The sequence below is a fragment of the Mirounga angustirostris genome, unplaced genomic scaffold (genome assembly GCF_029215605.1).
Source record: "Mirounga angustirostris isolate CCGP_5_RB_7025 unplaced genomic scaffold, mMirAng1.0.hap1 SCAF_2, whole genome shotgun sequence".
Taxonomy (NCBI): Eukaryota; Metazoa; Chordata; class Mammalia; order Carnivora; family Phocidae; genus Mirounga; species Mirounga angustirostris.
Window position 1 is genome coordinate 32696113 of NW_026991710.1, and position 26980 is coordinate 32723092.

Genomic DNA, 26980 nt, shown 5'->3' on the forward strand with positions numbered 1-26980 from the left:
TACCCAGGCACTCCCAAGTCCTTAAACATACCTTACTTTGAAGGCAAAGCCTACCCTTCCCTGATGGATTTAATGTGTAGCATGCAAGAGAAATCAAGGTTGAATGTTTTGCCTGAGAAATCGGAAAGCGGGAGTTTCCATCAAATGAGATGGGGAAAACTGAAGAGGTTGGGGTCAACCCTGCTATGTTAGTCCAGTATGGTAACACATTTAAAAGTGTGACACACAGAATTAAGAGATTCTGGAAGGGTTATCAGTTTCTAAAAATATCAAGGACTAGCATGTGGGAGTAATGGCTGAGGTAGGGTAGAATGAAAATTGAGGTATCTTGGACAGGACGACGTTAATCACAAACACAAATTAACCTTATCACTTTGTTCCACCCCTCCGCTGCTTTTTCCACAAGTTACCGGTATACAGACAAGTGACTCAAGCACTTACCACACAAATATTCAAATTTATGCCTCTGCAAAATCAGATACCCTCAGGATCTCTCCCAAAAGTTCTACATCCAATGATGAACAGTCACATGGTGTTGCCGGTCACTGGTACTATATTCCTCTTGCCTGAAATGCCCTTGATATTCCTTCAAAAAACCAAATTCAAGCCAATTCTCCCATTAAGTTTTACTAGAAAAAACTCCTGTTTTATTCCTTGTTACTGTTTCTTAGCACACTACAATTTGCTTCTGAATGGTTTAACTGCCCAATAGTTGGAAAGGATTATTGGTTTAAGAAAAAGCCCCAGGGGCGCCTAGGTGGCTCAGTTGGTTAAGCTTCTGCCTTTGGCTCAGGTCACGATCCCAGGGTCCTGGGATGGTGCCCTGCACTGGGCTCCCTTGCTCAATGGGGTCTACTTCTCCCTGTCCTTTTGCCCCTTCCCATGCCCACTCGTGCTCACGCACTCTCTCACACTGTCTCCCTCAAATAAAATCTAAAAGAAAAAGGCCCAAACCAGTATAGCTTTTATTGCGTCTTTAAAATATCACAAGTAAGTATGAAAAATCATCCGGCATCTTGCTGTTTCTGTAGATGGACAACTGTAAAAAGAAATAAAAAGATCTGTCAATTCCCATCAATACCCTCCAAAACAAGTTCTACTCTAAATAATCCAAAACAAGTTTAAGATTCTAACTTACTAGTTCATAGTAAAAATGCATGTCACTTTTCTTTTTTTTTTTTTTAAAGATTTTATTTATTTGAGAGAGAGAATGAGATAGAGAGCATGAGAGGGGGGAGGGTCAGAGAGAGAGGCAGACTCCCTGCTGAGCAGGGAGCCCGACATGGGACTCGATCCCAGGACTCCAGGATCATGACCTGAGCCGAAGGCAGTCGCTTAACCAACTGAGCCACCCAGGCGCCCTGCATGTCACTTTTCTTATTCTGCCATTTATTGTGTTCCAGAATGTAACTCATTTTCTGCCATTAAAACTCCAGTTTCAGACTTAGTAAATTAAGACCTCTAAAACTAAAGCAGTAAGGAAACTTACAGACACTGCAAGAACCTACCTCAGATCTTATTCATCAGCCTGCTGAACTGTTCCTTTTTCAGAAACATAGATACCATCCAAAAATTTTCTGATATCCTTGTTTTTAACAGTTGTGGCTTGCTGAATCAAAGCAGCTATTAACAGTAAAAAAGATAAGGAAATTACATTACCAGCCAAACTCATCTTAAAATAAAAGGATTTTATTATATGCCATACTTAAAGCCTATTATTTTTGGGGTAGTTTTTTACTTAATTCCACAAATGAAAATGCTCACCAAATGAACAGAATACCATGTATTCAACTACAAGATTTAAACAAAATTCTATAGGCATAATTAGGCATAGTAAACATACAAACCTGAGTTTGATACAAGTTCAATGTCATTTCCTTCAAGAATTAACTCATCTTTTTGGGCTTGAGATACAGAACAAGCAACACCTAAAAAAGGGAGAAGGCATTCACATAGTGTAAAAATAAAATCAAATCTGTACAAAATAATTTAAAAACATTTAAAGTAACACCTTATTCTATTTACAATTCCACAGAACAAATGAAACTTCTTGAGATTCTGATTTTACAGGATCTGACTTAATCTGGGCAAAATCTTGTTTGTGTTCCTGCTTGAATGAATCTGTTCCAGAGTAGTTAAGACTTTCAGTGATTCAGGCAAGGAGTAAAGACAGTATTCAGCTAATGCAATTTAGCCGTTCACAGCTTTGTTATCAAGTCTTATTCCTAGGACTCTACAGATTTGGTACCTCTCAAGTTTCTTTTTTATATAAGGGTTCCCATTAAATGCTGTTAACCATAGCTAATACCACACAGTATTTCTGTAAACTCATTAAATGGTACTAAGAATTCTTTCTTCCCACCCCAGTGGAATCAAGCATCAAGAGAACACTAAGCTTTAAAATTTTCTAATGTTGGGGCACCTGGCTGGCTTAGTCAGTAGAGCATGTTGACTCTTGATCTCGGGGTTGTGTAGAGATTACTTAAAATTTTTTTAAATAAATATAATTTTCTAATGTCTAAAAAAAATTAAAAACAAAATGTGCTTAATGTTTACTATGTTACCAAGAACTGTTACAAGTTTTAACTCATTTAACCATGAGATGTTCCCAATTTTAGATGAGTAAAATGAGCTAGAGAGGTAGATGATTTGCCCAAGGATGATAGGAGAACTGAGATTTGAACCTAGACAATGTATGTTTTTGTTTTTTTATTTTTTTTTATTTTAGATTTTATTCATTTATTTGAGAGAGAGAGAGTGAGAGACAGAGAGCATGAGAGGGGGAGGATCAGAGGGAGAAGCAGACTCCCCGCTGAGCAGGGAGCCCGATGCGGGACTCGATCCCGGGACTCCAGGATCATGACCTGAGCCGAAGGCAGTCGCTTAACCAACTGAGCCACCCAGGCGCCCCTTGTTTTGTTTTTTAAAGATTTATTTATTTAACAGAGAGGGAACACAAGCAGGGGGAGTGGGAGAGGGAGAAGCAGGCTTCCTGCTGATCAGGGAGCCCTACGCAGGGCTCAATCCCAGGACCCTGAGATAACGATCTGAGCCTAAGGCAGCGACTAAGCCACCCAGGCGCCCCTAGGCAGTCTATGTTATTAACCACTATTCGCATTTTTTTTTTTTAGGATCTCAGTTTGCAAAGAGAATTAAACACAGCTAACACCCCCTGAAACTACTCCAATGCATAAACCTTTAAGAATCACAATCAGTACGAATACAATATAAAACCTTAACACCAAGAGTTATTATAAGCATAATCAAAATGGACAATTCTGAAATAAATATGGATTTATAGCCAACCCAAAACACATCTTCACAAGTAAACATTTCTAAACCGTATCTAAAAGGTACGCACATACCTGGCCTCATCCGAACCCTGCGGATGTATTTCTCACCCAAGAAATTTCGGATTTCAACAAGAGAACCATTCTCCTGAATAACAACGTTGATGGGGAAGTGAGCATACACAGACCTCATCTTGTAACGGAAGCCCTGTTTAAGTAAACAAACTATTAGCAGACCTGAGCAATTTGAGACAAATCCAGTTTTCAAATTTTGTAGGATGCTTACATTACTTATAATTTAAAAATGAAACAATCCTCACATAGCACTCATTGTCAAGATTTGGTTAACAACGGTCACCTGCACCAAACCTTCCAAATTGTATACATAAAAATGTTTGATTCTTTTCAGACTGTTAAAGGAAGCATTTATTTTACTATTTCCTATGACCACTGTAAACAATGCCAGCTTTTAAAAATGAGAACCCCAAAGCCCTTCATCTTGAACACTAGACTAACATTTACTGAGTTACTAAGGTATACCAGATGACAAGAATTCAGACAGGCCCTGCCTCAAGGAACTTAGCCTGGTAGCAAGGGTAAATAGGGGAAACATGATCCAATAGGCTTATAATGGAGTTGAAAGGGGCCATTATGAGGTGCACTCTGAAAGGACTGACTTTTAATGCAAAGAAAAGCATTTCAGTGAAGACAGCAACATGAACTTTATCTTAAAGCAGGGGGCGGGGGGGAAGGAAGTATAAAGAGAATAGTGACATCAAATATGCTTTTAGGGAAGTAGACAGGGAACACAGAAAGGAGATCCAGCTTTTTCTATCCCTTCAAGGAGCGGCATGCCAACAAGAAATCAAAGCCTATCTTATGTGCTACATTTTCTATTAAAAAACCAACAAAAAACCCCAACACCACACATCCTGAAGCTGTGAATTTTGTGGGGGAAAAACAAAACAGAACAAAACACCATCAGTCTAGTATTAAGACTGCATGGTCTTTACTCACATTTATCACTTAATCTTAAAGACCCATGGATGCCTATTATAAACTGCCAAGATCACCTTTCCAACCACCTCGATGAATTACAGGCATGGTCTATGTTCTGCAGTAGACATTTATGTTGCATACATACATTACAGCTGAAAAACTTCCCCTTCCAAACCGAGGCAGTCCGATCAATCTGCTTACCAGCGTAACGCCCTTGATCATGTTCTGTACGTGACTACAGATAGTGCGGACAGTAGCCAGCTCTTTTCTATTTCCCCACCATTTGTCAACTCGGAGCTGTGACGGAACAAAAACTTTGTATGATTCTTTCCAGTAATAACTAGGCTTGAAAGAAAAATTCGCTTATTCATGGAATTACTCTAGATTCAACTATTAGCCCTAATTAAAGCAACCACATATAAAGCCCTCAATTATTACTTTTTACTACTACACATCACAGGACCCATTTCACAAGGGAATGTCAACCCAGAAATACTCATTTTTTCAAATTGCATCATACTTCCCTTGTCTAAATACAGTATGAACAGCATACAACCCTGACGCTAATGACGACTATGGTACTAATATTAATATTGAGCTTTATAATCCCGTCAGAATTCGTTTTCCCAACTTCACTAAAGCAGCACCACCAAAACTAGCTCCACTTCTGGACACACAATTTTAAGCTGAAACACTGACCGTCAATTCTGTAATTCCTACAGCAACCAAATTCGGTGCTATGAAATCACCACCTTCCAAAGAAACCGTGAACGCGTCAAAAAACCCCGTATCTCACCCTCTTCTTCTTCTTTCCAAGGAGACTGAGTTCTACGTTGATGTGATTGAAGTCCCTTCGCAGGGTTCCTCTGGGTCCCTTCACAATAACTGTGCGTCCCTTCAGAGAGATGTCGACTACGAGAGAACGTATTTGTGAGGCCTCGGAACAAGGTACAGAGCAGGCAGTAAAGACGTGACAAGAACACAAACGTCAGGTCTCATACCATTTTCTGGAATGTCGACAGTCTGATTGCTGAGAATGGTCTTCATTCTGAAACACAAACACCTGGGGTTACGAGGCCGGCGCGGGGCCCGTTTGCGGCCGCACTACCCAGCGCGGAGCTCCACTCGTCCCGGAGCCTGGCAAGCAGAAACCCGCGGCCGGACACAGAGCACCCACGGGAGCACAGCCCCCGCTGAGTCCCGGCCTGGGAGGAGCAGCTCCTAAGCAGGTACTACGAGCACAGCGGGCGAACTCCCGCCCGGCGCAACCCTAGCAGCCCTATTACGGCGGCGCCAGCCCGGCAAGGCTGAGGGGCGGGGGTAGGCCAACAAGTCCAACACGGCGCTCGAATCCCAGGGCCACCAGATCCATATGGCGCTCGCCACGCTGGGGAACAACCAACATAGACGCTCCGAGCGCCAGACTCGCGCCCGTGACCTTCCCCGCGCCGATGGCTTCAGATTCCCAAAACCCACAAAGTTCAGAAACAACCTCACCTCGCAGGAGATGCGGCAAAGAGAGAACGTCTTTCGTCATCACGTTCTTGTAGCCCGTAAGGCCCCTGCGTGTGACGTCACGAGCGCGCGACGCTACCAGGCGAAAGCAGCCAATCGCGGAGCAGCTCAAGTCCCACCGGGTCAGTGGTGGCTCAGGTTGCTTGTCATAAGCCGAGCGACGGTTTGTTGATCTGTCTTTCCCGAGAATTAGCGATCCCTCGACCCTGCTAGAAAAAAAAGAGAGGGATGTCTCTGCGCTGCGGGGGCGCCGCCTGCGCCGTGGGGCCCCGGGTGAGCGGCGGGGCGAGCAGGGTGCGGGCCGGGGTGGGGGGGCTCCCATCTCTTCAGAGCGCCCAATAACAAGGCCAGCACTTACTGAGCGTTGACTTTTAGCTAGGCGCTGATCTAAAATTTTTCATGTAGTATCTCATTTAATTCTCCCGACACACGATCGTGTAGAGTCTCTGGTATTGGTTTGTAGGTCTCTCTGGCAGGCGATGAGGGCTTTTTTTTTTTTTTCTGCTGTCAGAGTGATCTGAACCCTGTATTAATTGGAGCATTATAGGAGCACTGCGTTGAGCACGCCAAATTCCTACTTGTGATGGGCTCTTACCTTGTACTAGACACCAGTCTGGGCTATGAGAACAAAAACCTGTGTTCTGCTTTTAGCGGCAGAGTGATCAAATGCAGTAGCAATCCCGCAGCACCCCAGCAGGCACTCTTTTTTAATTGTTGAAGGTTCTCTTGCGTTGCATGTACTGAATCCTGAATTTTAGTGTTTTGGCTATCTCGTACACGTTTGTGTTCAGATCTAGAAGCCAGTGGTTTCTTACGGCCAACAAATGTATATTGAGTGACTACCGTGTTCAAACATAGAATGTAATCTAGAAAATTAAAACATTAGGTTTGGTTTCCCCCCTTTCAGTTCTCTGAAACCAACTGAGCATTACCTCTACATTTTAACACCTATGTCTATCCAAAGCCCAAATAAGAGAGACTTACTGCAAATTTCCTTTTAAACGTCCTTGACTCGACTCAGGAGTGGAAAATTGAAAGCTGTGGCATCTCCAGTTATTATTGCAGTTTAAACTTTATGAAAGACAGACTTTTAGTAGTTAAGTGGGTTACATGAAAGTGTGACATATGTGAGCCAGGTCCAAAGGTTTCCAAATCTATTGTACCTCTAGCAGTGAACATTTAGCTCCCATTCTCTTTTAGGTTTCGTTTGTTCTTAAAAGAGACTTTAATCCTAGATTCTGAGCTCCTAGACAGAGCTTGAAAATTGTTCAATATAATTTCTCTATCAGTTCTCTGGTTTTACCCTCTCTTTTTAGGTATCTAAATAGGTTAAAACTAAGTTATTTCAAACCCCACTAAATACATGTCTTAACGAACTCTGTCTTTAGGTATTTGGAAGATATTTATGCAGTCCAGTCAGAGCAGTAAGTTCCTTGCCAGATAAAAGAAAAGAATTCTTACAAAATGGACCAGACCTTCAAGATTTTGTATCTGGTGATCTTGCAGACAAGAGCAAGTGGGATGAATATAAAGGAAACTTAAAACGCCAGAAAGGAGAAAGGTAATTGAAATTTTGAGATAAATTCCTTCATTGTGCTTTATTTTCAGGTATAACCAAGCCCTAGATTATAATTTTAATCAGACTTGGTATATTTAGCTAAAAATCATTAGAAGTGATAACAGCCATTTACAACAACGTGGATGGAACTAGAGGGTATTATGCTAGCAAAATAAGTCAATCAGAGAGAGAATTAGTATATGATCTCACTGATACATGGAATTTGAGAAACAAGGCAGAGGATCATAGGGGAAGAGAGGAAAAAATGAAACAAGGTGAAACCAGAGAGGGAGACAAACCATAAGAGACTCAAATCTTAGGAAACAAACTGAGGGTTGCTGGAGGGGAGGGGGTGGGAGGGATGGGGTGGTTGGGTGATGGACATTGGGGAGGGTATGTGCTATGGTGAGTGCTGTGAATTGTGTAAGACTGATGAATCACAAGACTGTACCCCTGAAACAAATAATGCATTATATGTTAATAAAAAAGAGAAAGAAAGAGAGGTAACAGACACAGAATAGGTAAATAGCTGAAATTGTTGGAATCCTCTTCTCTGTGCTCTTTGACAGTTTTTCTTCAGTCTTCCTAGGACTTAGCCATCCTATACTACCATCTCCCTTTGTGCATTCAACATAAAATTTCTTCATAGAGCAAACATTATCACCTTGCTACTAGCCGATTTGATCTTGATAAATTTTTCATTGTTACTGGGTATTGGTATGCTTCTCCTATTCAATGTACATATGACTTATGGATACCTTGCCTTAATTCAAAAGAATGGTGAGGGAATTTTGCAGAGAGGACAAATTGTTTTGGGAGATACCCTACCCAACAACTTCTAGATCACAAGTGGATGTAAGTCAAGGGGAACCCAAGGATACATAATCTTCACTCCAAATTTTAGATTTTTTTCCATTTAATAACCATCACAAATCTGGAATGTAGAGCAGAACACTGGAACACTTGTGGGATCTCTCCTTTCTCTGAACAAATAGAGAACTTTTGTCAATATTATTCACTGGGGAATGAGATGTTCAAAAACTTCCTCATTCTTTCATGAAGATGGCATTACTTTCTGACTTTGCAAAAGGTAGACATGAGCATAGTGCTCTGTTAGACACAATTATGAGGGTTTTCTGAAGTGGTTTGAACAAGCCTAAATTTGAGTCTCTGTTCTTACTCTTAGAAGAGAAATTGTAAGAGTTAACCCAGGATTATGGAAAAAAAACCTCTGCACTAAGAATTGTTACAGAGCAAAGTAACTTCAAAGCTGTGTGATTATTTGGGAACATATTTGTTAATGGATAGTTATGTTTGACTTTCCTCAGGTTAAGACTACCTCCTTGGCTAAAGACAGAGATTCCCATGGGGAAAAATTACAATAAACTGAAAAATACATTGCGGAATTTGAATCTCCATACAGTAAGTTTCAAAGTGTTAAATGTCCCTCTTAATTAAAAGTCATAGTGTTTCTGCATATGTGTAACTTAAAATTTAATAAAACACATATCAAAAACAGCAAGGAAAGCAAATAAAGATGTTTAGAGATGCATTATTATCAGTAATGGAAATACATTTTTTTAAGAGATTTTGTTTCTTCATCTGAGACACAGATACAGAGAGAGAGCATGAGCATGGGGAGACGCAGAGGGAGAAGCAGGCTCCCCGCTGAGCCAGGAGCCGGATGTGGGACTCGATCCCAGGACCTTGGGATCATGACCTGAGCCAAAGGCGGATGCTTAACCATCTGAGCCACCCAGGTGCCCCTGGAAATACATTTAAAAATCATTTTCCCGGGGCATCTGGCTGGCTTGGTCAGTAGAGCATGCAACTCTTGATCTTGAGATTGTGAATTCAAACCCGATGTTGGGTGTAGAGATTAGTTAAAATTAAAATTTAAATTAAAAAAAAATTTTTTTTTTAGGGACGACTGGGTCACTCAGTTGGTTGAGTGTCTGCCTTCAGCTCAGGTCATGATTCCAGGGTCCTGGGATTGAATCTGGCATCGGGCTGCTTGCTCAGCAGGGAGCCTGCTTCTCCCTCTGCCTGCCGCTCCCCCTGCTTGTGCGCGTGCTTGCTCTCCCCTCTCTCTCTCTGACAAATAAATAAGTAAAATCTTAAAAAAAATTTTTTTAATCATTTTCCTTGCAAAAGAAACAAAAGGTAATTATATTTCTTAATTTCACACTGAATAGTACAAAAAAAGATTTTTTCCCCTGCAACTTAGGAGATGAGAGGTTTTTTCTATGTTTTGTATTACAAATTAAATACATGCTTATTGGAAAGAATATAATGTTAAATGTGAAACATCATATATGCAATCGCAAACGTTAACTACACCACTTTTATTTTTTAGCATATTTCCATCCAGGCCTTCTTTGCATGTATAAAATATATCCATTCCTATTGTTTTTAATTTAAAAATGGGATCCTGATATATATACAGTTTGACAGTTTAACAGCATTTTGAATAGTGACTTTCTTCATAAATACATTGTAAAGAATGGACAGTTTAAGATGCCTGATGACTACTTTGCTCAGCTGGTTAATATTTTCAACTTGATTGTATTCCATTCCTTCTTACTCACAGGTGTGTGAGGAAGCTCGATGCCCCAACATTGGAGAATGTTGGGGAGGTGGGGAGTACGCGACTGCCACAGCCACAATCATGGTAAGAACAACCTCAGCCTGTGAAGTTTTAGTCTAGAAACTGAAAGGGATATTTTATGTCTTTCTCCTAAAAATGTGCACTCTGAATCTCTGGCCAGATTTTTTGTTACATATGAAATTATGAGAAATATGAGGGAAAAAAACCTGACAAAATAGTCTAGGCTGATACACTCTCATCCTTCCCTGAATAAAACTATTATTGATTTTTCCATGTATGTGACAGTTAATCATGTGCTACATTAAGATACCTTCTTCTTTTTTTTTTTCTTAACATATATTGCATTATTTGTTTCAGAGGTACAGATCTGAGATTCAACAGTCTTGCACAATTCACAGCGCTTACCAGAGCACATACCCTCCCCAGTGTCTATCACCCAGTCACCCCATCCCTCCCACCCCACCCCCCTGTAGGTTTTAAAGAGTAACAGTATAGTAGACAGCCTGATACCTCCGGTTTGAGAGTAGAACATTATTATTATCTTTGAACCCCCCTGTACATCCTTTCCTGATCCCATCACCTTTTTTTTCCTTTGACATTTTTTTTTAGCAGGCTTCACACCCAGCATGGAACCCAGCATGGGGCTTGAACTCTTGACCCTGACATCAATACCTGAGCTGAACCGACTGAGCCACCCAGGCGCCCCTCCTTTAACACCATTTTTAATCCTGAGCTTACCATTTCCTTTTCTTTTTTTTTTTTTTTTTACGATTTTATTTTTTGACAGAGAGAGAGTCAGCGAGAGAGGGAACACAAGCAGGGGGAGTGGGAGAGGGAGAAGCAGGCTTCCTGCCAAGCAGGGAGCCCGATGACGGGGCTTGATCCCAGGACCCTGAGATCATGACCTGAGCTGAAGGCAGACGCTTAACAACTGAGCCACCCAGGCACCCCATCCATTTCCTTTTCTTTCCAGTTTTATTACATATATTTGTATTTCTTAACTGTATTTTATTTACCTTTGAATGTTTCAAATTTCCTATAAGCAAAATCAAACTATATTCATTTTTTGTAACTTGCTTTATAACTCTCAGCATATGTTCTTTCGGGTCATCCATCTATGTGATTTAAATTATAACATCTCTGTTCTAGTTGATGGGTGACACATGTACAAGAGGTTGCAGATTTTGTTCTGTTAAAACGGCAAGAAATCCGCCTCCACTGGATGCCAGTGAGCCCTACAATACTGCAAAGGCAATTGCAGAGTGGGGTCTGGATTATGTTGTCTTGACGTCTGTGGATCGAGATGGTTAGTGCGTCATCATTGCCTCTTCCAGAAATTGGTCCTTAATAAGTTGTGACATCATCTTGAGCAGTGGACTCTTTTGTTTCTAGATTTGCCTGACGGAGGAGCTGAGCATTTTGCAAAGACTGTATCATACTTAAAGGAAAGGTACTTGTTTTTGCATTTGCTTGTGTAATTTGAGGACTTTTTTTAGCCCATATAAATTCAGTTTCTTTAAGGTATTTACCTTAAAGCAGAGGTTATTGGGGCGCCTGGGTGGCTCAGTCGTTAAGCGTCTGCCTTCAGCTCAGGTCATGATCCCAGGGTCCTGGGATCGAGTCCCACATTGGGCTCCCTGCTCGGCGGGAAGCCTGCTTCTCCCTCTCCCACTCCCCCTGCTTGTGTTCCCTCTCTCGCTGTGTCTCTCTCTGTCAAATAAATAAATAAAATCTTTAAAAAAAAAAAAAAAGCAGAGGTTATTAACCTTTTAGGGGATTATAAACCCTTCTGATAACCTCCTGGAAATTATGTGGTCTTTTCTCCAGAAAAAGTATATTCAAACATACAGATACATATTTGCATAAAATTTTAGGGATTCAGCAGCACAGACTTACAGACCTTTAGGCCATAGAACTTGTCCTTCATATTTGAGTGTCAGTTTAAACTTGGAGTAATTTTTAAAAAGGTGTATAACACTGCAGTCTTCCCGGCACTAATTTTGAGTAAATCATCATCTAGAAGTATATAGAATGAGGTAAGTTCTCACATTGTTAAAGTATGCAATGCTTGATATAGATTTTATCCATATTCATATGCCCTGGGAAATTTACCCATGATCCACATTTTATTAATATTTAATCCCATCTATTTAAAAAGTATTAAAAAAGGAGTTATGCTTGCTTCCTACAGCTTAGTGCTAGTTGAGCACCTAGCACTTAGTAGATGTTTTTTTAATGATTCCCCTAGTGTTTTCTAAATTTTTTAATAGTTTACTTTAAAAAGTTCTGTTTGCAACCCACTAAATTGATTTCACAAACTACTGATGAGTCTCAACTTTACAATTGAAAAAACAGTGAGTTATAAGCTATGTTCTTTCAACATTTCTTTTATCTTATGAGAGGGTATATATGTGGTCCTTTTTACATCTGTTCTCTCAGGAAACAGCTCCAGAAACTTTGCCATTGGGTTTGTGAAAAAATTTATCAGCTGTCCTAGTCATTTCTACTGCTGTCAGAGGGAACAGCACTATGACCTAGTTCACATTTTAATGCTTGAATGCATAGATATAGCCAGAATATAAATAAGAAGATTAATGTTTAACTTGTATTTAAGCAAAGCTCATGACTCAGCAACTCAGAAAACAGTTTTTAAAACCCACAGCACTTGTGAAATATTTGCCTGAGGAAAGGAGGATGACACTATTTGATGAATTTTTAAAGAAATCAGAATTAAGGCAGTCAAATACTATTTGCATTCACATAAGAATTGTCCCAATTTACTTTCCAAAGAATAAAAAGATATATTTCATGTTTTAATGTTTATATTTGAATTCTTTTAAGCAACTTTTTTTTTTTAAAGATTTTATTTATTTGTCAGAGAGATAGAGAGCACAAGCAGGGGGAGTGGCAGGCAGAGGGAGAGGGAGAAGCAGGCTCCCCGCTGAGCAGGGAGCCCGACATGGGACTCGATCCCAGGACCCTGGGATCATGACCTAAGCCAAAGGCAGTCGCTTAACCAACTGAGCCACCCAAGCGCGCTCTTTTTTTTTTTTTTTTAAGATTTTATTTATTTATGTGAGAGAGAGAGAGAATGAGAGGGGGAGGGTCAGAGGGAGAAGCAAACTCCCTGCTGAGCAGGGAGTCTGATGCGGGGCTCAGTCCCGGGACTCCAGGTTCATGACCTGAGCTGAAGGCAGTCACTTAACCAGCTGAGCCACCCAGGCGCCCGAGCAACTTTATTTTCTTAATACTGCTCAATAAAGTATAAGTCTATTAATCTCAGAATTTATTCTGATCATTATTTGCAAGCAGATCTGTTGTAACCGTTATGTACATAATATTTGATGTTCAGGGTTTTTTTTTTTTTTTCCATATAACAGTTTATATATGAACATTTGTATGTTCATGCTTTCTAAAGCATGATTCCCAGATTGGCAAGATTCTAAAGATAACTGTGTTGAAACTGATACCGAATGAGTACTGGTAATTTCTGTTTTGAGCAATAGTTACGTGAATTCTTTGCCTCAGTTTGATACTTATTTTTTTCCCCTCATAGGAATCCAAAAATTCTTGTGGAATGTCTCACCCCTGATTTCCGAGGAGATCTAAAAGCAATAGAAAAAGTTGCTCTGTCAGGATTGGATGTGTATGCACATAATGTAGAAACAGTTCCAGAATTACAGAGGTGATTTCATGTACAGAGTCACATTGGCAAGTTTGGAGGGCCAGAATCTGCTATCTTTTCTCACGTTTTGCAGGGGAGAACTTTCTATTTGACTTTTACAAAATGAGCTCTCTTTCTTTTCTTAACAAAAGCAACATATACGTATTATAGAAAAATCAGAAAATAAAGCCAACAAAAAGAGCATAAGCATCACCCGTAATATTTCCACCCAGTAATATCAATTACCATAACCTAAGTGTATGTATTTATATGCATGTGTGAACGTTTTGGTGCACATATACATTATGAGCATCTTTTTTTTTTAAATAGTATCATACTGCAAGTGCCGATGAGTAATTTTTTCAAAGAACGGTTTTCAAAAATAAAAGAAAAAATTATACAAGAGCAACAACTCTGATTGTAATTCTAAAAAGAAAAGACTTTTAGAATATTTAATTTAATTAATTAATTTATTTATTTGAGAGAGAGAGAGTGAGAGAGAGCACAAGATGCGGGAAGGTCAGAGGGAGAAGCAGACCTCCCCGCTGAGCAGGGAGCCCGATGCGGGACTCGATCCCAGGACTCCAAGGATCATGACCTGAGCCGAAGGCAGTCGCTTAACCAACTGAGCCACCCAGGCGCCCCAAGAAAAGACTTTTAAAAATACATTTGGCACTGGGGACGCCTGGGTGGCTCAGTCGTTAAGCGTCTGCCTTCAGCTCAGGTCATGATCCCAGGGTCCTGGGATCAAGCCCCGCATCGGGCTCCCTGCTCAGCGGGAAGCCTGCTTCTCTCTCTCCCACTCCCCCCACTTGGGTTTCCTCTCTCACTGTGTCTGTCTCTGTCAAATAAATAAAATCTTAAAAAAAAAAATACATTTGGCACTAAAATATGCAATAAGTGATACAAAAGGAACACTGTTATCTTTCAGATGTATCTTCAATCTCTTAAAAAGTAGGTACTGTTCTTTCTAATAATGTTAATAGTTAGGAAAATTTACAGATTGTTACACCACATTAATGATCATATTCATATTTCAGAAAGATGAAAATTTAACCTTCAGGCAAGATTAATATGTTTATTTAATTTTAGTAAAGTATATTTGGCAGTGATCTTAATAGCTGCTGCACATTATCTGTATTATAGGACTTGAAAAAAGTATGGTAAACAATAACCAGCCTTTCCACTAAATCATAAACATTAGGGAGCATAACAAAGCCAATGGAGAAATACTTTCTAGAGTAGTTAGTTCGGTATTGTCGGGTTTTGTGGTTATTTTTAAACTCGCAAATTGGTTTCCTTTCTTCCTGTGAACTGGTCTCTGATTAAAAATAACAGCAAGTAAGTTACACAAAATAAAGATGCATTAGGATTCAAACGTATACGGGATTAACGTCAACTGATCAGCAACTCCTTCCTTTTGGCCTTCTCGCCATTTAAAACGTGGTGGTTTGGCTGCTGTTGAAGTCTGACACACAGCGTATTCCAGTGCTGTCATTTCTCATGAAACTGCCACCAGTGGGTGCCAATTTCCCTGGTTTCACTTAAGAAACATTATCCTTTCCAGTGAAAATTCCAGAATCATGCGTTTTTACCGAAGAGATGTCAGTGTCGTATACTCACCAGCAGAGGGCAGCTTGGTCTTTAGAAAAGAACTGAACATAAAAGTTTCAGACCTCTGAAATGTGGGTACATGTTAAACAGTTTTTCCTTTGTTCGGTGTTGAGATTTTCTTCCACTCTTTTTCTCTTCTCTCTTGACTATCCCTTACAATCACTCCTTCTCAGCTTCGAATTTTGGTTTCTCAATGAGTAATTCATAAACCGAATTATTTCCATTCTAGTTTTCTCTGCCCCAGGCTTGAAAGGCCTTAAAAGTAGACAGAACTACGGGGCCCAGTGAAGCCTGATTTTCTTCACAAAAGCAACAGCTAGATATTTGTGCACAAATGCTAATATTGAACCACATGATGTAATATAATGTCCAGAATGTCCTTTCCCAGTCTTTTAACTTGCTTGCATAACTATGTACTCAGTTGAGCTTGTGGTTATTCTTGCTGACAACAGCCCTGCTGTTTTCAAGGAAAGTTCGTGATCCCCGGGCCAATTTCAACCAGTCTCTGCGCGTACTGAAACACGCCAAGGAGGTTCGGCCTGATGTGATTTCTAAAACATCTATAATGTTGGGTTTAGGCGAAAATGATGAGCAAGTATATGCAACAATGAAAGGTAAAGAAATTGGAAAATGAAAACTCTTTTTCATTTAATTTGAGTAATAGCAGGAACTCCATTTTGAAGGCCGTGTTATGCTTCCTCCATAGTCTCAGCGAAAGTGCCAGTAAGAACAAAGTACAGAATATGATTATAACAGCAGCATAAAAAGGAAAGGAAGTAGTTTTCTTTTCTTTTTTTTAAGATTTTATTTATTTATTTGTCAGAGAGAGGGAAAGCACAGAGGGAGAGTGGGGAAAGGGAGAAGCAGACTCCCCGCTGCGCAGGGAGCCCAACATGGGGCTCAATCCCAGGACCCTGGGATCATGACCTGAGCTGAAGACAGACACTTAACTGACTGAGCCACCCAGGCGCCCAAAAGTATGTTTTCTTAGAACACTATGGAATGATATGCAGAAAGGATATGAAATTTGTATCCCATTTTATTCCGTACCCTTTAATCAAGTGAAAATAAGATTTTATCCACGTTTCTTATTTAGTCATTGCATAGTTTTAAGAGCCAGCCAGGTTACCAGGAGCTCTGACAGGCAGTGACAAGATGAATAAGATGAAGCCAGGCCTTTGAGGAAGAGCTTACTGGTAACATTGTCACATAATATGATGTGCTTTGGACTTTGCTGAATCTTAGTCTCATAAGCCCATCTGCTTTATGATTCTTGGGCTTTATAAATTGTAAAAAAAAACAAACCTGTTATTTACATGAGGATCCTTTGCCTACTTGCAGTTATTTATTGGTTCTAAGAGTAACAAGTGCAAATAGTAATTAAAAGCTTCTCTTTACTAGAGTAAAATTACAGTTGTACTAGAAAAATTCTGATACATGAGAGGTCAAATCACATCCTCCAAGCATATCTTGCACAGTTAGTAAAACTGAGTACAGCATGTCTGGTCTATAGTATGAGTGATTTCAGGCCTTTTGTATACCATTCCCTTCCTCTTTTCTGCCCAACAGACTTCTGCTTGAAATACCCTTAACCCTTATGTTAGAATTTATTCCATAGTATTAGAGTTATTTGTCCTTCTTTTTGTCAGCCGCTCATGACTGTCTTACTCATTCCTATGTTTCCAATCCTTTTCATATTCCCTGGCACTTTTAAATGGATAGATATAGTCTTACTCCCCAACATCAGGGTTTTGGGACAGCGTAAAATTCACACTGTTCTGAAGTAAAATGATGCTCAGGGAAATTATGCTTAAATCTACAATTTCAGCATCATAAAAACATCTACCAATGGAGCGCCTGGCTTCTTCAGTCTGTGGAGCATATGACTCTTGATCTCAGGGTTCTGAGTTTGATTGAGTCCCACCTTGGGTGTAGAGATTACTTAAAAATAAAAAAATCTTGGGGCACCTGGCTGGCCCAGTCTATAGAGCATGCAACTCTTGATTTCAGGATCGTAAGTTCGTGCCCCGTTTTGGGTGTAGCGATTACTTAAAAATAAATTTTTTTTTTAAGTTAAAAAATCTTTTTAAAAAATCTGTTAATGTAATGTGTGCCTTTTTTCTACAGCACTTCGTGAAGCCGATGTAGACTGTTTGACTTTAGGACAGTATATGCAACCAACAAAGCGCCACCTTAAGGTATTGCTATCTTGAATTACCGAACGTTCACTGGTAATTTGAATTAGATCTTTGTCATCTGTAGGTACAATTAAGAAGCTGCTGACTTTCTAGTGTAATGTTCCCTGTATATTTCCAAGCCCCAGTTTCCTTTTTATTATCTGCATAAAGCCAACAGATATACTGGCCTGAAAATTATACGACTTCAGTGAATGTACAGAAAAAGAATTAAATAGTTGGGAAATGGCATTCATTCACACTTGGTCATCTTGTGATTTGTTTTAGAGTGACATGAGAGCCAGAGGTGAAGTAAAAAAGAAAAGTCAGTCTTCTTATTTCTGTATTGGACATTCGTTCGTTCAAGAAACGTTTGTCGAGTAGTGACTATGTGCCAGACTCAGGGCTGAGCACAAAAGACGAGACAAGACATGGAAGTCTGGTCCTCACGAACCTTGTAGACGTGATTAATTCTTGATTATACCTGTTAGTCAGTGAAGGAGTAATACAGATATGTAATCTCTACAGATAATCTCATCTTTTAGAATAGTTAATGTACTACAAAATTGATGTTTTCCCTCCTCTCTAATTCCCCGTGATCGAGTACTGATAGAGGGGCCCAGTAACCAGTAGACAGGTCGTCTGTGAGGAAGGAGAGGAGAAAAGCCCCTGGGCAACTGGGTAAATTATGAAGTGAAAACCATCCTGAATGCATGAGCATAGATTTTCTACAGAATCATAATGATTTAGGGAAATTCTAAAATCTATCTGAATGAATTCTTTAAATGTAGGTTGATGAATACATTACTCCTGAAAAGTTCAAACACTGGGAAAAAGTAGGAAATGAACTTGGATTTCATTACACTGCTAGTGGCCCGCTGGTGCGTTCTTCATATAAAGCAGGTAAGTTAGACCGCAGGGCATGGTTTTATTTAGACCATAACTTTCCATGTTAAATTTATAATAGCTGTGGTTGCCTTTTATAGGAAAAAATGCGTTTTTTTCTGGAACTTCCTTAGGAACTTTGCTCCATAGAGGACATGTTAAGGAAAAATTTCTCTTAAGCCTGTTTTTTCCTTTAAATAAAGAACTTGCTCCCCCTTTCTAGCTCAGCTACTGTGACGAAAGCAGGAGGAATCAGCTTATTCTTTGTGTGGATTTCAATAGTAGGTTATTCAGAAATGACAAATACCAGTTAAGTATATAACGTGGTTTTCTGAAAAATGTATATTCATTCGCCGTCATGCCTGCTGCATCTCTAAACTCCTAATTTCAGATCAGTTTAAATCCTGAGAAGTAGCTGTTTGACTACATTGCTGTTTCTCTTAATATCTCTGTGGTTTTCCTCCCAGAGGCAACAGGAAAAAAATGTGTAAGGTTATTTTCCTTATAGAAATTGTTACTGTTTTTACTAGCTACACTGCAGTTCTTCACCTTTGTAATTTCAGCTCTTATTTTGGTCAATAGCTTGAGCTGACTTAATGAAAAGAAAAGCCTTTTCCAAGTGATAAAAAGTCATGTGGTAATGGCCATCAAAAAGTCTATGAGAACATATCTGAAGCCTGAATTTAATCCAAAAAATGTTTATAATGTTTTCCCTATCAGTTGGACATAACAATTGTAATTTCTTGAAGAATAAGCAGTTATTTTTTGGATCAATCTAAACTACATGATTACTGTAAATGATCTTTTAGATGATTGTGTTATAGGGTTTAAATCATGGATATATTTAAATTAGGCATGCATTCTATTGGTAAAAGCTAATGTTCATGTATTAGTGATGTTCAGTGTGTTCCTATAAAGAAATTCAGGGCATTTCAATGAACTAACAACAGCTTATCCTCGTTATAAAACCCAAGACGTTGATTCAACACTGACTCACAGGATGTGGGGACTTTGGAAGCCAATAAAGTGATTCTTCAAGCAAGAAGAATTCTGCTGGCAAGCTGAAAACCTCTGTAAAGAATAGAACTAACATCAGCTTCCAGAGTGGTTAGAGTAAAGTAAAATCATTTGCAAGGAGTTTTTATTTTGTTTTTTAAGGAAAATTTTTAACATTTATAAGAAAGTAAATTATGAACTTTTTAGTACTTTTAAAGTTACCAGTAAAAGATCTACTATGTAGCGCATTAGACTCAGATGATGGGCTAGGGCCTGGTAATGTTGGTTCTGCTCCTGCCAGATTTAGATAAGGTCTAGAGGAGCATGGATAACTCTCCATTATGTGGCTGGGTTGTGAACCTTGGGATTCTTGGTGATTGTGTACACATATGGTCGTTGCAGTTATACGTGTATATTAAGATGACAAAGCAAAGTTCATCAGACTCATAAAACCAGGCCCGCGGTGCTGGGCTCTGCCAGTAAGCACTGAGCCATGCTGTAACAGTGAGAGACAAAATGGAACCCTAATGACCTGAAAAGGGAAATGTGCCCCCTCTAAGCAGCTCTCTTAATGCTCAGGCACAACTGAGGGGGTGGGGAGAAAGCCCATTATAAATGAAGAGCTCTTGCTTCCCTAGAGGGGAATAAGCTGAAGGGATTCCATCAGATGAGTCTGCTCAACTGCAATGAGGTCTGTTTTATAAACATCAGATCCAGGCTAATAATGGAGCAGAATTGCTCTCTGAAATGAATTGTGCCAACGGCAATACTTTGTCAGTGGCGAGGAATAGATAGTGCACATAAAGTGGAATAAATGTTCAAAAGTGTACAATACAATAGAAACAAAATGTAGATACAATAGGGTCACCCTTTTAAAATGTTGAATTACTAGAAAGAATAACAGAGACTATAGTGATAAAAAATTTTTTGTAACCATTGGGGGTAGAGTTTACTTAAAAAAAAAGATAAAGCTAATGGGGCACCTGGCTGGCTCAGTCGGTAGAGCATGCAACTCTTTGATTTCCGGGTCACGAGTTCAAGCTCCACATTGGGTGTAGACCTTAACATTAAAAAAATAAATTAATTAAAAAATAGAAAGGAAACACGTGTAATTCTGAAATTTATGTTAAATTGGTAGTAACGTGTTTTCATTTTTCCTAAATAGGTGAATTTTTCCTGAAAAATCTAGTGGCTAAAAGAAAAAAGTCCTCTCAAATATAACAAGACCTTCAAGATCACATGAATTGTGAATATCTGATTCCAACTGGTAATAGAAGTGGTACCAGAGGGCGCCTGGGTGGCTCAGTCGGTTAAGCCGCTGCCTTCGGCTCAGGTCATGATCCCGGGGTCCTGGGATCGAGCCCCGCATCGGGCTCCCTGCTCCGCGGGAAGCCTGCTTCTCCCTCTCCCCCTGCTTGTGTTCCCTCTCTCGCTGTGTCTCTCTCTGTCAAATAAATAAATAAAATCTTAAAAAAAAAAAAAAAAAAAAAGAAGTGGTACCAGAATGCCTGACTTCAGTGGACATACCTCAGTCTCCTTGTTTTAAGAAACACGTCGAGAGCTGTGCATATTTAATTAAATAATTCACTTGCCTTTTAGCGTATCTTCTTTGTTCTATTAAACAATTGCTTGCTGTGATATAATCATAAAATGTCTTTTAAGAGTTTTACTGTTAACAGTATAATTAAAAATACATGAAAAACTTCTAGAAAAGCTTCCAAGCCTATTACCTGTACGTCATCGTCACATGGCACTTGTGAAAAATGACATATCGTGATGAAACAGCACAGCTCGAGGGTGATCTGCTTTCTTACAGTCGGCATATGGCCTTTACAGAATACTGCAGCATCGCTGGAATAATTTAGAAAGGCTTAAGAGTTTGCATGTTGATTCTTTACATTGGGATGACTGCTTAGACCTGCAAAATAGTTTCACAATAGTTACTTGGTTAGGACCTCGGGGAAACCAAGATCACGATGGTATCGGAAGACGGAAATAGAACCTAAGAAAAAGGGTGTTAACCCTCATTTTACAGTAGTTTGCCACATCCACGTGTACTATCCCACTGATTCCTTCTATTTTTCACACCACTCCACTGAGGGGGTTGTATGCGATGGTAATGACCTGAGGGAGGATTTTCTTTCCCAGGTACTAGAATTCAACTTCATCTTTTGACTCTAAATCCTGTTTTTCTACTACGTTCTTGCAAAGGAAGTTTTTAGATGGCTAAAATTATAAAATATGTAATGTAGAAGGCCAGTTTGATTTTGATTTTTCAAATAGGCGAACTAATTTTTTTTTTTATAAAAGTAATGCATAACTTTGAACATGAGTTACATTTTAATTTAACTCGAAGGAGCCGTATATACTTCGGCTTACTTTCTTTATAGATCCTAATAAATTTTGTTTTGTAAAATTACCCCAACTTTAAACATCTCAGGCAACCACCCTCCTTAAAATCTGTTATTTCAGGGGCGCCTGGCTGCTCAGTCAGTGGAGCGTATGACTCTTGATCTCAGGGTTGTGGGTTTGAGCCCCATACTGGTTGTAGAGACTGCTTAAAAATAAAATCCTTAAATGAATAAAATAAAGCTTTCAAAAATCTGTTTTTTCACAGGAAAAATGGATTACTTTTCAGATTCTGATTCTATGACATAATCTGGATATTTCCTAATTTTGCACAATGTAGGTGAATGGTAATGAAACATTTTAGCAGCAGAAGAATTTTGTCGAATGAAATTTTTATAGAATTCAATGTAAAATAATTAAAACAGCATTTTATTTGTGCAAATACATGTTACAGTTTCATACAGTTACAGACATATTTGGAACTATATCTAAAAATGCAAATGATAACATGAAGCTATTTTGTTACAAATGCGGCATTGGGAGTCATGGATGACTTTTGCAGTTTTTGGTCAGCCGCAGCAAAGTATCAAGAAAACTTCTGACTGATAGGGTGAAATAATAGTGAATTAGACAAAATTTTAAAACACCTACTGTTGCAATCTCAGGATACTCTCCAGTTAAACTTAATCCCAAAACTTGAAAGAAGAGTAGCAGGAAATGTTTGTTTCAAAGTGGAATCACAAGATGCCTGGGTGGCTCAGTAGGCTGTCTGCATTCGGCTCAGGTCATGATCCTGGGGTCTTGGGATCAAGTCCCAAAGTGGGCTCTCTACCCCCTCCCCTGCTTGTGAGCTTTCTCTCTCATGCTCTCTCTCAAATAAATAAAATCTTGAAAAACAAAACAGCAACAACAACAAAAAAAGTGGAATCACAAATCGTATCTTCTGAATTTGTTATTTCTTCACTCCTTATTACATAACTGGCCATTATGCCATGACTAGACCATGTGACCAAATACCTGGGTCTTGGGTGCCTGGGTGGCTCAGATGGTTAAGTGTCTGCCTTCGGTTCGGGTCATGATCTCAGGGTCCTGGGATCGAGTCCCGCATCAGGCTCCCTGCTCCTTGGGAGCCTGCTTCTCCCTCTGCCTCTCTCTCTCTCTCTGTCTCTCATGAATAAATAAATAAAATCTTTAAAAAAAAAAAAAAGATTCAAATACCTGGGTCTTGCTGGACATTTGAGTTAACATGTGTAGAGATATACTCCTTTGCACAACTGTACAAGAATGGACAGGCCTGAATCTTAAAAAGCCAGGGCAGAGCTTTGACCTTCCTAAACAATGATGCATTAATAAGCACATTTAAATGCACAGACATGACAGGAGGTCTATATAAAAATTCTTGATCCAGGGGCGCCTGGGTGGCTCAGTCGTTAAGCGTCTGCCTTTGGCTCAGGTCATGATCCCAGAGTCTTGGGATCGAGCCCCGCATCGGGCTCCCTGCTCAGCAGGAAGCCTGCTTCTCCCTCTCCCACTCCCCCTGTTTGTGTTCCCTCTCTCGCTATCTCTCTCTCTGTCAAATAAATAAATAAAATCTTAAAAAAAAATAAATAAATTTAAGGGCGCCTGGGTGGCTCAGTCGTTAAGCGTCTGCCTTCGGCTCAGGTCATGATCCCAGGGTCCTGGGATCGAGTCCCACATCAGGCTCCCTGCTCGGCAGGAAGCCTGCTTCTCCCTCTCCCACTCCCCCTGCTTGTGTTCCTGCTCTCGCTATCTCTCTCTCTGTCAAATAAATAAATAAAAATCTTTAAAAATAAATAAATTAATTAATTAATTAAAAAAAAAGAAAATGGAAGTGATAAATGCACATGGTTTTTAAGATACCAAGTAATACAAGAGTCCCAGCCCCTTTTCCAACCACTGAATCTGCCAACACTGAAAACCACTTCCTGTTTGGTGAGATAATAAGTATCTTCATTAATGAAACCAGTTTTGGGGCGCCTGGGTGGCTCAGTCGGTTGAGCCTCTGCCTTCTGCTCAGGTCATGATCCCAGGGTCCTGGGATCAGTCCCACGTTGAGCCCCTCATCCAGCTCCAGCCCTGCATGGAGCTCCTGCTCAGCGGGGAGTCTGCTTCTCCCTCTCCCTCTGCCCCTCCCCATGCTTGTGCTTTCTCACGCGCTCACTTTCTCTCTCTCTAGTAAATAAAATCTTTTTAAAAAAATGAAACCCAGTTTGGGACGCCTGGGTGGCTCAGTCGGTTAAGTGTCTGCCTTCGGCTCAGGTCATGATCCCCGGGTCCTGGGATCGAGCACCACATCGGGCTCCTTGCTCAGCGGGAAGCCTGCTTCTCCCTCTGCCCCTCCCCCCCCGCTTGTTTTCTCTCTCTCTCTCTCTGACAAATAAAATCTTAAAAAAAAAAAAAAAATGAAAACCAGTTTGAATAGGAGTTTCTCTTACTTGAAGCTGAAAGCATGTAACTTCAGAGATATTATCAGTATCAGAGGTATGACATTAACAAACATGAGCACCAGTGGCTTTGCAGAAAAATGGGAAAAACATCCCAAAGAAGGATTCAGAATGTAAGCAGAGCAAGGTAACAGGACCAGCCGTGAGAGCAGTGTGAGAACATGCCCTTCATCCCCCTGAGGATCTAGCCACACACGCTTTCACGTACATTTGTACTAATAAAATACCATTTCAATCTATCTTAAGTTGGGCTTCCATGAAAATTTCCTCTGACAATGATTCCCTTGCTAAAATTTTGGCCACTGCATTTTCACTTTCAAGAGTTCTCTGATGATTCCTTTTTTTTCTTCTTATTTTTTTAAGTAGCATCCTGTTCTTGTTTCCTAGCTGCAAGTTCTTCTATTTTTCTCTCTGAGGATAACTAGTCTTTTGAAGTTGTGTTTCTCTACATCGAGTACTGTCTCCGTTTCCTTTGTTTTATCTCTGCCCTTCGGGTTGAAGGGTCTCCTCAACTGTCTTGTGATCCTTGGCGGCACATGCCCACTGAGTGATGAGCCGCCCTCAAGCTGCCAGAATGCTGGGGTGGGGGGAGCCCCCCTGTAGTGTTTGAGGGGAGAGCTAGATTCCTCAGTGAGGGACTCCCAAATGTTTGGATTATTTCTCCAAAGCCATTCAAGTTTAAAAAGATAATATTTTTTTAAATAGCTTTGAGGGTTACCAACTTAGCTGCTGACTTTCTCAGAACTGGGTGAAGAACAGCAAGGAGGATGATGGGGGGGGGATGTGGGTCTCTGTTCAGCATGCAGGCTTTTAATTAGTTCACTTATTTCCAGGCTGGCATCTCACTAACACCCTCCCTATGTCTGAAACTTTCTGACTCTAGTCTTCCTGAAAATAAACCTCTAATAGCCTATGAGAGTGAGGGGTGGGAATGGTAGTTTCTTTTTGTAGGAAAGAGATCGGGTGCAACGAACTTCCTTACATGTACGGTCTTCCACAGAAGTCCGCTGTTTTCCGCCCCACACTTAGGCTCCATCCTCTGTGATACCTGGTGCTTCCAGTCCTTGAGATCTTTTTTTTTTTTTAAGATTTTATTTATTTATTTGAGAGAGAGACAGAGTGTGAGAAGAGAGCATGGGCAGGGAGGAGAAGGAAAAGCAGGCTCCCCGCTGAGCAGGAGCCCCACCCCAGGACTCTGGGATCATGACCCCAGCCCAAGGCAGACGCTTAACTGACTGAACCACCCAGGCGCCCCTCCTTGAGATTTTCTAAGGAGCCATTTACCTACACCAAGAAACAGTCCCTTACATGGGCATTGATGTTTCTGCTCACTCTTCCTAAGTTACTCAGGTTCCCACTGCTTTCCACCTAAGACTTTGTTGACATCTCTCATCCATGCATGCCTCCTTTCTCACTCTCTTTGTCTGTTTCTAGCTTTCTCATTCCTTTCCTGCCATTTTATCTTATTTTTCCTTTACTGTCATGTTGGTAAGTTAGCTCGAGTGAGGGCTCATTGTCTCATTCAGGAGAGAATGAAAATAGTGCATGTGTTTAATTCAACACATGTAACTGGAAGTCCAGACAGCCTTTTGACTAGGGGCTTTGCTTTAGGGCGAAGTGGTGTTGGACTCAGAACGCAGAAAGAAGGCTTAGTTCTCGTGCAGGACAATTCTCATCGCTCTAGTGCTCCCCAAACAGTTTAATCAATTTCTTTAGAGAAGAGCCCTGTCCCAAAACCTTTTGGTTTTGGTTGGATCCCAGGGGCTGAGAGATGTAGTCACATAGGGGTAAATGCACCAGGCTGCCTGCCATTCTGCTTGTAGAGGAGGACTGGGTGAGAAGGTTGGCTGCTGAAGTTAAAGACCCTCAGTTAAGCACACCCTGTGTGTCCCTCTCTCTCTCTCCCACATCCTTTTGGGTAGAGGGTCTGCTGTTCCGCGGGGCAGGGCCTCCTCCTCTGCCAGTAATCCAGGAAGGAGCTCTTCTTAGTCAATATACATCCATCTGCTCAATGCTTTCCAGAAATTTCTTTAAATCTCTTGACCACGGATGGCCCCTTCCTATTCTCTTTGTTTTATTGGATTATGCCTTTTCCCTCTCTTGCTATAATTTTCATGGGGTTCTAAGAAGGGAGAGGATATGTGTGTGCTCAGTATACCAGGCTGACAGAGAGCTCTGCTTGCTGTCTTTTTAATAATAGCTTGGTAGGTAGTTTTACATTTATACTGTAATTATCTATGTGTGTATATATGTATTTATATTTAAATCAGTCATCTGCCGGCTCCCTGAAACACCTCTGTAGAGATGCTTGGGTCACAGTTTGCAAATCATTGCTAGAGAACTATTAACACCTAATTTTCACTTTACATCTGTATGTTTGCCATTACATAGGCATGGTCTTTAAGTGTTAAGAAAAACTATCATCCCTGGTAGCTTCCTAAGTTTAGTGTGACCAATTAAAACGACCAGGGTATTTCCTAAACTCTACTCATTCATATACAACCTCTACAATTTTTGCCCTATCTCAATGGGAGCTACAGTATTAATTTTTTTTTTTTTTTACAACTGACTGAATTTCTAAACTTAAATCCCTTTAAAGTGAAATTTTATATCCCCCTACCATAATGGAAAGTCAGCAATAGCAAAGAAAATGTTGATTTTATGTGTAAGAGTCTGCTAATTATTCCCAATTTTTATCAGCCTCCTATGATTATAGAATTTTTAGCTGGCACATGGTTGGTAGTCCTGCTAAAAATTATATTTCCCAGACTCCATTGTATCTGGTTGTGAATATGTGGCTAAGTTTTGACCAACAGTAGGTGAACAGAAATGATCTGTGCTACTTCTAAATTTGTTCTTAAAG

The 26980-nt window shown here is 40.1% G+C and overlaps 2 protein-coding genes and 1 long non-coding RNA gene across 6 annotated transcripts; 1 reads left to right on the top strand and 2 right to left on the bottom strand.

Annotated features, from left to right (window-relative positions):
* Window positions 1-947: 947 nt before the first annotated feature.
* Window positions 948-5899, bottom strand: RPL9 (ribosomal protein L9). The gene is made up of 8 exons (XM_045881306.3): window positions 5787-5899; window positions 5291-5337; window positions 5086-5201; window positions 4491-4586; window positions 3366-3498; window positions 1848-1928; window positions 1509-1623; window positions 948-1039 (listed from the first exon to the last, which is right to left on the bottom strand). Exons 2-7 carry the CDS (start codon window positions 5334-5336, stop codon window positions 1517-1519), a joined length of 579 nt encoding a protein of 192 aa, XP_045737262.1. The 5' UTR covers window position 5337; window positions 5787-5899; the 3' UTR covers window positions 948-1039; window positions 1509-1516.
* Window positions 5898-21004, top strand: LIAS (lipoic acid synthetase). 4 transcript variants are annotated; one of them, XM_045881304.3, is made up of 11 exons: window positions 5898-6077; window positions 7193-7365; window positions 8691-8784; window positions 9953-10033; window positions 11120-11276; window positions 11363-11420; window positions 13527-13655; window positions 15717-15862; window positions 17376-17446; window positions 18214-18325; window positions 20469-21000. In XM_045881304.3, exons 1-11 carry the CDS (start codon window positions 6033-6035, stop codon window positions 20522-20524), a joined length of 1122 nt encoding a protein of 373 aa, XP_045737260.1. In that variant the 5' UTR covers window positions 5898-6032; the 3' UTR covers window positions 20525-21000. The 4 variants fall into 4 exon arrangements, with proteins under 4 accessions (XP_045737260.1, XP_045737261.1, XP_064440456.1 ...); XM_045881305.3 differs by lacking the exons at window positions 8691-8784; window positions 11120-11276; window positions 11363-11420 and having other exon boundaries at window positions 20469-21004; XM_064584386.1 differs by lacking the exons at window positions 11120-11276; window positions 11363-11420; window positions 15717-15862; ... (1 more) ...; window positions 18214-18325; window positions 20469-21000 and having other exon boundaries at window positions 13527-13636.
* Window positions 6534-23136, bottom strand: LOC135363582 (uncharacterized). The gene is made up of 4 exons (XR_010409336.1): window positions 22670-23136; window positions 22304-22539; window positions 21034-21221; window positions 6534-6670 (listed from the first exon to the last, which is right to left on the bottom strand). It is a non-coding gene; the product is annotated as an uncharacterized LOC135363582 (long non-coding RNA).
* Window positions 23137-26980: the final 3844 nt, after the last annotated feature.